General features: G+C 46.4%; 1 protein-coding gene across 2 annotated transcripts in view; it reads right to left on the bottom strand.

The window, feature by feature from the left end:
* The window catches only part of LOC126516509 (endoplasmic reticulum transmembrane helix translocase), a 278,190-nt gene that overhangs the window by 167,386 nt on the left and 98,430 nt on the right, over window positions 1–12,374 (bottom strand). For both annotated transcript variants that reach the window (XM_050166639.3, XM_055063942.2), the window contains exon 7: window positions 7,051–7,180. In XM_050166639.3, the coding sequence (XP_050022596.2) occupies window positions 7,051–7,180 (130 nt within the window). The remainder of the gene's footprint in view (window positions 1–7,050; window positions 7,181–12,374) is intronic.

Here is a 12,374-nt window from a genome sequence, read left to right as displayed (position 1 = left end):
GTGCGGTGTGGCGAAGGATGGAGCCGTGGACGTTTTGGTTGGTAGATAACATATACTATGGCCAAGTACTATATCTTACACTATATAAACAGAATGAGGCACATGTCACAAGTTAACTAAAATACATGTTACACATTCGGGCTGTCCCTATACTACAAGTCCTTGCTCGTGCTCAAGTCCTCGTCGTCTTCAGCAGGTCGCGCCCGTGACGGGACGATTTGATCGCTGATCAGGACGTAGCCTGTCGACTTGCCGAAGTGCTGGGGGAGCGGTAGTGGCGGCCTGAACGTTTAGGACGACGACAGATCAAGTCAACCAGGAACAGTACTGGCTGGGAACAGTTACGGGCAGGTGGTAGCCACACTGGACACCGGCATCCGCAGGAGCGTGAACGGTCAGGAGGCCGCCCAGAGGGTCACCTGGGTAGCCCTCTCGCACCCCGGCTCCTCAAATGCCGTGTCGAACCAGCCTTCTTTTGCCTGTGTCCGCTGCGCTCGAGACTGCCACCTCCTCTTTTCCTTTTCTTTCCCTGGCACCTCCACCTCGTGCTCTCTTTCGTAAACAACGCGCCGCACAGGTAGTCACTGTCGTCGTCGTTGTGTTTCACCACAATATCCTTTCGATAAATGGATAAATGTTATTACGTTTGATGATGCTACTTTCACATGGATCAGACATACTCACCACATACTCAGATGGCAACGTTATGAACAACGCGCTTTTGCGGAATGAGCCGGTGAAATCAAAACCGAAACCCCAAGCGAAACGGTCAGACTACATGGGGTAGTAACACACGTGCATAGGCTCCGCCCACGTAGCCTTGGCCATGCTGCCGCAGAAAGTTGGCACGAGGTATAGCTTCTACGGTCAGTGCACGAAAAGGAGCCGGCCCTGGCCTAGCTTTTCACTAGTCTTGTTTCTGTATTTTATTTATTTATTTATTTATTTATTTATTTATTTATTCAGCACCTGCATAAATAATAAGGCATTATAATGTAAGCAGTGTGCATGTTTTTCCCTTTTTGCTTGAGTGCGCATGCTGAGTGTAATTATGTTTTAACATTTGGAAGTGAGTTTAATTTTCGCATGCAGTTCTGTATAGTTAAATTCATTACATTTTCTTTTTTCCCCTCACTTTTAAGTAGACTGAACACTTTTGTTTTGTTTTTCTTCATCATTTGTTCTTTGTTTTTGTTTTTCTTCGACGACAACGGGCAATGCTTAAGTTTCGCGATAGGACAATGGTCCTTTTACTAGTAGGTGGACGGAAGCAAAAGATGCTTTACGCCTTCCATCGCACGGCGTATTGTAAATGGCAGTCAGCATTCTTGCAGACTGTGCTAACATTGCGCAGCCATGGCGAATACCTCGAGGAGTGTGTGTGTGTGTGGGGGGGGGGGTCTCTTGCTCATTCAAGCAACCAAAAGAAGCTGCACTGACTGCTTCATCGGATCGCCGTAGACAGTGAAGGTGGACGGGGTCACTGACCCTCCGACATCAGACCGAGAGCTTAGCTCTCTGCAGTCGCCACTGCCAGATTCCTTCCATGTTTTCTGGTCACAAAACTCCGCCGTCATGCCGTTAGAAAGGTTCATATGCTGCTCAAAGCTACCGCGACGCGGTGCCACTGTGCCTGGAGGGCACCGTTAGTGCACCGAAACGCTTGCACGGTGCGTGATGAGCTGATTGATATGGTGTGTTCTGTGCATGTGCTGCACTATTTTTTGAGTTCTGGACTGTTTAGATGAAGTGGTGGGGTGGGACGACGATGCCAAATGTGTGTTGCATGCCTGGGTGCCGTTCTGGCTATAAGGGAATGACCAAAAAGGTGTCATGGTTTGGTTTACTGAGTGACAAAGAGCAGCGCTAGAAATGGAAGTGGGCCGTACCGTGGCAGGAAAGTAGTGGTTTTAACTTTAAATGCAAATATAAGCTTTTGTGCTCGAAATACTTCCGACACCTCGGACATCATCACTGCCTACAATTTCAATATAAACTGCGGCGCCATATCCCTGGAGCGCAAAAAGCCAAAGCTGAAGCCTAACACCATCACAAAGATTTTTGAAGGCCTTGCAGCGCATCTCATAAAGCCCAAACCTCAGTCCCGCTCATCAACAGTTCGAACACGATGCAGACGATCACATGAGTCATCACGTGTGATTGGAGAGTGCCGATTTTTTATTTTTTAGAAATTGTCTGAGTAAGAAAATCTGAGGTATTGGTGGTATGGCTACGTGTGTTTATTTAAGAGTTTATTTGCTTACGTTATGAAATGCTTATGCTTTATGCTTTCTTGAGATTAGAAACAATCGATTATACATTCTGTATTTATTGCCATTAGTCTGCTGGTGTTTGCTGCACCCCAATGCATATCTCCCAAGTTTTTATCTTGTTTCTTTATGCTTCTTATGTCAGTACCACGCTTTTAACAAACTTCTTGCATTGTGAATAGTGGAGCATTCGTGACTGGATGCCCCTTCGTATTGTCTGTATGTCACTTATTTTACATAACAAATAAATGATTGCACTTGTATGATGTTTCTACAGCAACACGTTTCATTTCTTTTTCTCATTGAATTATAAAACTGTACTGTATATGCCCGTGTATAAACCGCACTTTTTTTCATCAAATTTTCTCAGGTGCAGGTTATACATGAATCAGGCCTATAGCTACACATTAACCCTTTACTGCACCTTGTTGCATTTACGCAACATTCCAATGAACGGCGTTAAAAACAGAAGCAAAGTCCGTTTGGAGCTGCCTGTACACACTGTTGCATTTCCGCAACATTCGTCTAAAGAACGGCGCCTGTGCTGCCATCTGTGCTCATTCTTCGCATCTTCTAGCAAAACAAACGTGGCGGAAGCTGCACGCGCCCGCGAGCAGTGATAGATTGTAGGTTGCCAATTGTAAATGTATTTCTCCATAATACAAAGCGCACAGAAAAAAATTCTTATGCTAAGCTCCAAATCCTCCTGACTCTGTAGATACAAAAAACATTGTTTTCTCGGAATAGTTTGTTCCTGGCGACGGAACGTTGCTGTGTTGCGCAAATGCAACAACGTGTACATGGTTTACTTTCTTCGGAAAAGTGAAATGTCTCCCAAACACTTTTATGGCCGAGCAATTCCTCCTGACAGTGAAGGCAGCGACCGTTCCAGGAGTGACGATAACCAAGAGTGTAAGTCCGTTTCGATTCAATATGTGCACAAGATGTTTTCTGGTCCAATTTCCTTTTCTTTTTCAAAAGGATGCGGTGCATCCGCACACTGCCGTGTACTGTCGTCAAGGGCCAAACCTTACATCTGTGCTTCTATGTTGTTAATTTTGACAATAACACGAAAACACTGCATTGTTTCCTGGCTGCACGGGGATCTGCATGACGTACTACACGAAGTGTGGGAACCACCTGTGCTGTACAAACAAAATCAATTGCTTCTTTTTGTTCCGCACTAAAACATAAGTGCACCAATGATCGTCACGTGCAAATAAACATCTGAGTATGAATCGCACAAAGCCCTATCTTTCATTTTCAACTTCTTCTTTATTTGCACGTTGTTGCAAATATGCAACATATCATTTTTCTGCAAATTCAAACCACAGAAATTCGCTAAAGTTGGTTTCCAAGGCAGTGCAGCTACTTTTATGCTTCCCTACAACTCCTTGAATAATATTTTGAGGAAACAAAAAATTGTGCAGCGAAGGGTTGTTAACACACTGTAGTGCCACTGCAACTACTGTCAGATAATTAAAAAACTGGTGACAGATATCACCACTTTATTTCACTATTTATCGCCGCTTTCAAGCTGATCACTCTCAAACGAGCACAGCTCATCGGCACTCTCACCAGTCGGACGAACAATCTGTGACTAAAATGTCACCGTGACTCTAAAGCTGTTTGTGATGGTATCCACTGGCACGGAACACCATGCGTCCAGAATCCAACTGCACACTTGTTGAAAAGACGCTCGCTTCAGTCGTCCTGTTGAAGCCGTTTCGTGGTTGCCCGCGGCCATCCACTCGGTGTAGCACCGCCGAAATTCACCTTTGAATAGCCGGTTTACACAAACGTCGAGCGGGGTTGCAGCACGCATGTCAAGCCACCACGAATCATGGCCAAGTCCATTCGGCAGTCGGCTAGCCGAGCCTTCACTCTGTCTGTTATAGGTTCGATGTGCAACAATGACGATAATGGTATGCAGTGAGTGGGAAAAACTAGCTGACACGATCTTGTAGCACTTTGGGGGACTAAGTGAATTTTTGGCGCTTTTTTTTTTTTTCTTCATACTTTTGCGTCCAAAAGTGGGGGGTGCGGCCTATACATGGGGGGGCGGCTTATATAAGTTATAAATATAAATACAAGTATTTAAGTTTCTTTTTCTTTTTTTCATTTTTCAACCATGACAAAAATATCAGGACCGGTGATTAGAATATTCTAACCTCTTGCAAATAGTTGGGCATTAAGAACCAAATTACCTAGTCTCATACTTTCTACGTTAAAACCACAAGCAACGTGAATAAGTGCTGGGCTTACTGACGCTTCTTAACGACTGCTTGCAAAACAATTGCCTAATTATAATGCAGCTTCAACTGTACAGGTCCTAACACTTCCCATTCGCCTTAATGTTATACTAAAAGCCGCACTGAAAACATTTGATTGTGAGGTTTGTCTTACATTTATCCTACCTAAATCTTGTTCAGAAATGGCGTCGCTTTGCTGAGAAATCTTAAGCGCACGGAGCAACTCAGTTTCCTTTTCTTTGTCATTAAACGAAGTCATCATTATGGAAGCAGCCTTTGCAATAACGATTTCATTGTTTTGATCTCCTGATAAGATACTGCTCACGTTTGTGAACAAGTGAACAGCTGTGCTCGGTGGACAACCTGGCACTATGCACAACCAAGAGTTGGCGCTTACTTAAGGGTGAGTGGGGGTGCAACAGCCCAGATGTTTGCCTCTGTTTACAAGCGGCACCACTGGCGCTTTGTTGCGAATGTGTGGTGTTTAACTTCAGGCAAATATTAAAAAGCCGAACCCCTTAAAGCATTCAGATCAACGGTGCTGAGAAAGAAACCTCGACCGAGACCGCCCGGCTCCGGCAGCTGCATTTCAATGGCGGCAAAAAGCAAAAACACCCGTTTATTCAGATTTAGATGCACGTTAACGGACCCCACGTGGTCAAAATTAATCCGGAGTCCCCGACTACGGCGAGCCTCATCATTACATTGTAGTTTTAGCAAGTAAAACCCCAGAATGTGTATATATATATATATATATTAGTGACAGGCCATGGCAAGCTGCATGTTTTGAAAGGTTTTATTTTTATTTTTTTTCCCCCCAAGCACTCATTTCATGGCAGAAGACGCGCTCAGGCAGTTATTGATGCATATGGAATGTTAAAAGTAGTTACATAAAAGTAAAGCAGCGGTTACGGAAATTTAGAAAGCTAAAATACTGAGGCTGCCCCACAGACAACCACGATGGTTGCGACATTTGCACGCCCTCTGATGCACAGTTATGCTTCTAGCAGCGGGCGTTGGCTCTATATGAAACTGAGGCGGCAGTTTCGCGACCAGAAAAGATATGGAAGTTCTCTGTCATCACTGAGCAAAGCCTTGCAGCCATTGATTTGGCTATTCATTCAATCCTGGCTACGGCCAGCTGACCTGGCAGTGTCTTACCTGCTCCAGCCGGGACCACCAAACCACCACGAAAGCAGCACTCGTCGGGTTCGCCAACAACTCCCATGTACCTAAGGTGAGCCCGTTTCTGTATTAAGTGGCCTGCAATCAAGCCTTCCCTGGCAACTCGTCTTCGACTAAAACCCTAGCCACAGAACTTTATGCGTCTTTATCTCTCCGCCCCCTGGATAATGCCTCTCGTTGTGCAGCAGACTTGTTTCTATTGTCCCCCCATTTCATGGTGACATTTTCTCAAACTATAGAGCATGTTATTTCTTAAGTTGCTACTATCCTTATGCTTTTTGTGTGTAATGCATGAGTTTCTTTAGCATGTGTGTCAGAAAGCGGTGCTAGCAGTGGTCAGTGCATGAAAGGCTCAATTGTCTTTGGCGCATAAGCGACTACCGGCTGCTTCGACAGTGTGGTAGTGGGGTGATTAAGGAGAGGAGGACTAAGGTATGCCTCGGCACCTTTGTGCGTGCATTCACCTGTCCTGTCGTCCCTCGCCCTTTTCACTTGCGACGGTTGTCGGAGTGGCCTTTGCCACAGACCGGTTTGCGGCAGTGGTGCTCACGCTGCCGACCGCTGCCACCACAGTCGGCAAAGCGAGCGCATGGGAGATCTGTCCAGGACAGCACTGGGTACGTACACAATTTCCCTCTCGTCCGCCAGCCCCCTTTGTTAGGCTCTCAGACTTGAGCTTGTCTAGAGTGCCTTTGCACCTATGGCGAGTGCATACCTTGTGTTGACTCTTTTCCGAACACTAAGCCGAAGAGCACAGTGCCTAGTGCTCCCGCATGGTCATACTGCGCCGAGCCACACTTATTGAAGGCCCAAGCCGACGGAGATTGCCCGAGCTCTTGCAAGTGGGCCCATTAGTTTTATTGAGGACCAGCAGCATAGCCACAGGGACTTTTCCTAGTGTCGTGTGGCAGGGAGCCATCCTTTTGCGGCAACATGCTAGCGGCGCCCTTTCTGTATTTTCGCCTTTAGTGTGGGAGCCCTTTGATTCTTGCACTGGCCCGGGACTGGGCATTTGTGCAGCGCTGGGTGCCGCCGGAGACAAATAACCTGTCCCCGCTAGTTTAGAGCAATACTGAATTTCCTTGCGCGTGTAGTGCTCCTTGGCTGACCTTTTGCAGCCTGAGCGTGCACACAGCAGCCCGCTAGACTACGAGAGATGACAGCTGACACTGCCCTGTGGCTGGCTAAGGTAAAAAAAACAGGGGTGGTTGGTACTAGTAGACCGCCACAACTTTGAGAGGTGATTTACAAATCTGGAATCAATCACTTTCTTTAAAATTTTTTGAAAAAGGATGAAACCACCCTTATGCAAAACAGTAATTGTTGCGATCAAGTGAACTCACGCCTGAGTCCTGTGCTGGCCTTGGCAGGGGGGGTGTGCTGAAGCACCTTGGTGCCTCCAAAGAGCACGTGCAGCCGGCCGTCCACCTCCATGTCCAGCAGCTGTTCCGGATCCAGCTCCTCCACGGGCTCCTACAACACATACAAGGGCACACGGAACTCAATGCACACACACTTCCAGGTAAAGGCATGCACTCGGAACATAGCCAGCTGCTTCAAAATGTTTCCCAATTTAAATTATTAAAAAACTAAAGAGAGTCCACTACAATAAAAGCTCGTTAATTCACAACTCGTTAATTCGTAATTTTAGATAATTCTAAGTAGCCACCGCGGTCCGTCCAACAATATATAGAAAGCAGTATGTAACGCGTCCAGCTAATTTACACTAAAATCTGCACAGCCACCGATAATTCCAACTTCACGACATCATGGATGGCAAGAGTGCTAGGGCACAGGAGCACATTGGTGATGCAAGTGTCACCACGCGGACCGCGCAGCTTTGCTCTTTCCATCTGCGGCCCTTTGTTTAGGCCTGACTAGAGGGAGAGACGCATTTGCGCCTGGCCAGGCACAGCCCAACACCTCTGTTGCAGGTCTATTCTCTCCCTCTCTCAAGACCTTCAATATAAAAACGCGGGCACGGTGCTCAGTGTTTCTTTTTTTTTTTTTTTTCCTTCTTTTTTCATGTTGCATATTGGAGGCTACACACTTTCTCTACGAGGTGTTCTGCCGAGAAGTGGCACCAGGTAATGTCTAAAACATGGCAGCCGTTAAGTTTATCAGTGCATGCAGTATCAAAAAGCATAGCCTTTGAGATTCGTGGCTATTACTAAAAGGAAAGCATCGCTGGGATACGTGTGTCGACGCCACCTATATGTACAACTCAGCAGCGTGCAGCTGGTGCAGCTACCAGAGTAGAATGGAGACCAACGTCGCAGAAGGTTTTGGTGCATTTCGCGAGCACATTTTAGAGCGCAGCTCTAGTTCCTGTGGTGAGCGTCGATGGCACTTCTCCTCTCCTACCTCCTTTTCTCCCGTTTTCACCTCCCTTTTAGCGCTGAGCCGTGTTCCCACAAGGGCTGCAGAAAATAGCACTAACCTTGCCACGCGAACCACTTCTCTCTTCGCGGAGCAAAGGCGCATTTATAGTCCTATGTTTTCGGTGTGTGTCGCCTGCGAACCGTCACGCTAGGCCACTTGCAGTGAGCTAGCTGAAATGCCGTCCCCTCTATACTTCAGCGCGCGCCGTCGGCTGCTCTCTTCGGAGCATGCGCAGAACAATCCCCAACACACGCGCTGCTTTGAACAGCTGTCTGCAACCGTCAGTGAAGCAGCATGGGCACCATTTTTCACCGCGCCATGCATTGCGGGTCAGCTCAGTGGGCGAGATGAACGCGCGGGTGAGACAAGAGCCATCTCGACGTCGGGCACGTCTATATTGACTGATTGTTTTAAAGAAATAATTGTGTTAAAGTACACCTAAACAAAAGAGTTTAGCCCTGAAGTGAACACTGAAGTGAATAATTATTTAAAATAGTAGCACTTTTTTCGTCAGAAACTAAATTTCCGCCGTCATCTTCTAGATCTATACGGGCCTGCGGATTATGTGGGGAGATTGTGCACCAGAATTTTTTCGGGTTGTTATAAGTGATTGAAGGTCATGCGATAAAAACTGATGCTTTGCTTTACGTATGGCGCGGCAGTATTGTTTTTCACAGCATTTTTTTCTTCAATTTGAACGAGTGGGAGCTCGATTTTAGCACTGCTTTGAACAAACATTTCTTTTTATTCTTTAGTGAGTGTAGTTACCTATGGTACTATGGCTTAGATATGTTCACCCGAAATGAAATTTGAGGTATGTTATCATGTATTAGTTCCAGAAGCTTTACTTTAAACGAGGTCCAGTTTTCACTCACCGTTCGGGAAGAGAAAGTAGGAATGAATGAAGAGGAAAATTCCTGAAGACCAATGTTAATGGCATTCCAATCAGCTCTTTTATAGTTGAAGATAAGCTTGGATGCAAGGTGCCATGTATGTGATGGGATGTTGACTGTAAGATTAAGGAGCTGATGTTCAGTGAATGCCTCGCTAGTAAAAATGGTGCTTAAGGTCTCGGGGCTTGATGTCACAACAAGGTCAAGAACAAGTTCCACGGGTTGGTTGGTTTACTAACTGCGTGAACAAGAAATCCAAAGTTAGATCGATTATTTCTTTGGAGCAGCAAGAGCTATATGTGAGGTTCGACCAGTCAATATCCAGATAGTTGAAGCCGCTCATCAAAAATATTATAGCTTTTGGAAATTTGGCCCTAATGGCACTGAGGTTATCGTGCAAATGAGAGATGAAGACATCAGAGTTTTCTGGAGGTCTGTAACGAACAACTTCTAATGAAATAGCTGAAGATGACTTAATGCAGATCCAGATTATTTCTAAATCACAGGGTATGTCAACAAGATGGGAAGCTATACGTTTTCTGACGGTTATTAGGACACCGCCTCCTCTTTTGTGTTCTCTATCTCTGCGGTAGATGACATAGTCGTTAGCATTGGGCAGGACTTCAGGGTCAGTAATATCAGGGTTTAGCCACGTTTCTGTGAGTGCTAATATGTCGAAATCACAATTATCAAGGTATGAGCAGAGTTCAACACATTTTGGCAGTTTACTACGGATGTTAGTGCATGAAAAACATAATCGTAATGGTGCACGTTTACTGTGTGCAGCGTTAGAATTTTTGTTTGTACCAGCTGCCGCTTAGAATTGAGCTATCGTGACGATCGAATCACTGTCCCTGATGCCGCATCAAACACGTAGGTAATATCACCCATGCGCAGTTTGTCCACATTTAGTTTATAAGTGGCAGTCTAAGACTTGGCATACTCAAGCAGGTGTTTTCCAGCTACCCGAGTTTTAAATGAAACATTTTCACATACAGCGTAAGCAGTGCACTTCAATTTTTGCCCCTTTTCCAAAATGTGCTGTTTGTCCTAGAAAAGCATGAATTTCACAATGATAAGCCTGCATTTATCTTCATGGTACTTCCCGAGGCGGTGTGCACGCTCTATTTGAGATGGTTCAATCACTACTCCCAGGGTTTCTGTGCATTACTTTATTATTTTTTGCTCTGCAGATGCCTGTGTTTCATCAACGCCTTAGAGATTTTCGAGCACTATTCTATCACTTCAGCCTGACTTAATATTTGCCTTTATGTCCCTTTAAACCGCTGCAGCCAACCGGAGCCAGCTCAAAAATCCTCCCGGCCAAGGAGGAAAGCCATGTGCTTGGCTTTTTGGTAGATCATGGGGCCGGACACGAGGATGTTGCGCGACCGAACAACTTGTACACGGCCACTTATATACGTTGGGCTCCACGGGCACCAGGTCTTTTGTTCGCTTTGGTCCTAATCTCCCCCTTGTTCTTCAAGATCATGCTGAGTGTTCCTCAGAATATTGTACGTTGTAGCAACATCCGACTTCTCACCGCATTCGACTTAATTTATGATTTCAAGCTTCACGGTGAAAGGCAAATTCTGCCGCTTCGAGCTAGCCATCACGGCAACACTGCAGGAAAAGGCACACAAGGCACAAACACAATGAACGAGAAAAGCAGCGAAACGACTTGCACTTGCCCAAAAGGCCCGTTCACACTACACGAAATATCCGGCGAGCGAAGCGGATTCCGCCGCTTTTGACGATGAGGAGGGCGGAAAGCGGCGCAGTGAAGGCAATCGGTCCAGGACCCATTTTTTCCGCTTTCGCCGCCGCCGGAAGTTGCGTTTTTGACGTGCATGCTGAGCTCGTGCGCCGTTCGAATGGCTGCGCAGGCATGCACTCGCGACACTGATGGCACCGCGATAGTAGCGCAGTGTTACAATAGAAACTTTTCTGCGCTACAACGGTGAGCGTAAAGTGTTTCTAACGATTCATGATCTGCGGCGACAGCCGATGCCCGGCAATTATTGCCGCGGGCAACGGCGGTTGTGTAGAAATAACGGCGGATGAGTATTGCAGCAGAGCACAGTAAATAGCCGTTAAAAATTATCGGAGGTGCTATGCTGAACGGCTCGAAAGAGCGTGATTTAAAGCGAACAGTCCATCAATTGGCTTCATTCTACTTGACAACCTGTCCAGCCTGTCCCAACCTATCCCGCTCCAGCAAGGACGGGTGCACCCACCACCGTCGCCGCCGCGATCTTGGTTGCTCAGCCCGTCGCAGCTCTTGAAGCATAGCCATCATTGAGTTGCAGAGGAGAATCGTGACAATTTCTGCTTCTTCCGACATTTCCTGGTCTTCTTAAAAGCTCGCAATCGTGCTGTGCTCAGTATCTCGCAGCTGGAAGCCCAGCAACGGCACAATACAAGCAGGCGCAACAAAAGCCCACGAACGAAAGGCACTCACCTGAACTCTCGTCTCGTTCGCGAAGTCACGAAACCAAAAAAGAAACTGCCTCGAGATCTCGCTGTCGTCGCGGAAAAACGAGAAGCGGCGGTGGATCCGCCGATGCGCGCGTCAACATATGAGAACACGCTCTCTTTTTTCCGGCGAGCGAATCCGCTTCGTTCGCCGAATTTTTTTAGTAGTGTGAACGGGCCTAAAGAGAGCCCAAGAGCCTCTGATTGGTTCTCTAAGCAAGCGCTCCGGGCGGGCCAGGATCAATTTCTGCACGGGGGTGTCGACTGCTCTCCTGATGCGGTGTCGTCACAGTGAAGCGGGTGGAAAGAGCTGCGCTGCCGGGCTAAATTACTTTTGGAGTGTGTCAGCGAGTTTCCCCGCCGGCGTGAGAAAAAGCCAATTTCTGGGAGCACTTTTGCGCTGCTTGACGTTCAATATATCAGGTGTAACTGCTATTTCTGTTCGATGGAAGTGTAATTTTTGCTATATATTTTCATTGTAACTATATCGTGTTCAGAAATTGTTTGATATACTGGATAATTCTATGTAAACTGGTTCGATGTAGTCGGACTCGACCGTACATGTAAATGACATGCCCGTGCATGTATCTTTCAATATTCGCATGTCGCCGACAATTGTGTGGCTTACAAGACCATTACTAACTTATCAGACCATATTGTCTTTAACCAAGACCTCGACCGCATCCAGAATTGGTACGAGGACTGGCTAATGACCTTGAACCTACTGAATGCAAAGTTATGTCCTTCAGTCGCTGCATTAACCCATTTTGCTTCACACACACCATCGCTGACACACACCTTGAATCTGTACGTACTCACAAATTCCTTAGTGTTACATCATATAATGATCTGTTGTGAAATGCACATGTGACTAACATCATCTCAGCAGCTAACAAGACAGTGGCTTTCTTTAAACG

This window comes from Dermacentor andersoni, chromosome 1 (genome assembly GCF_023375885.2).
Source record: "Dermacentor andersoni chromosome 1, qqDerAnde1_hic_scaffold, whole genome shotgun sequence".
Lineage (NCBI taxonomy): Eukaryota > Metazoa > Arthropoda > Arachnida > Ixodida > Ixodidae > Dermacentor > Dermacentor andersoni.
The sequence above is the reverse complement of the archived record's forward strand: the minus strand, read 5'-3'. Positions and strand labels throughout refer to the sequence as shown.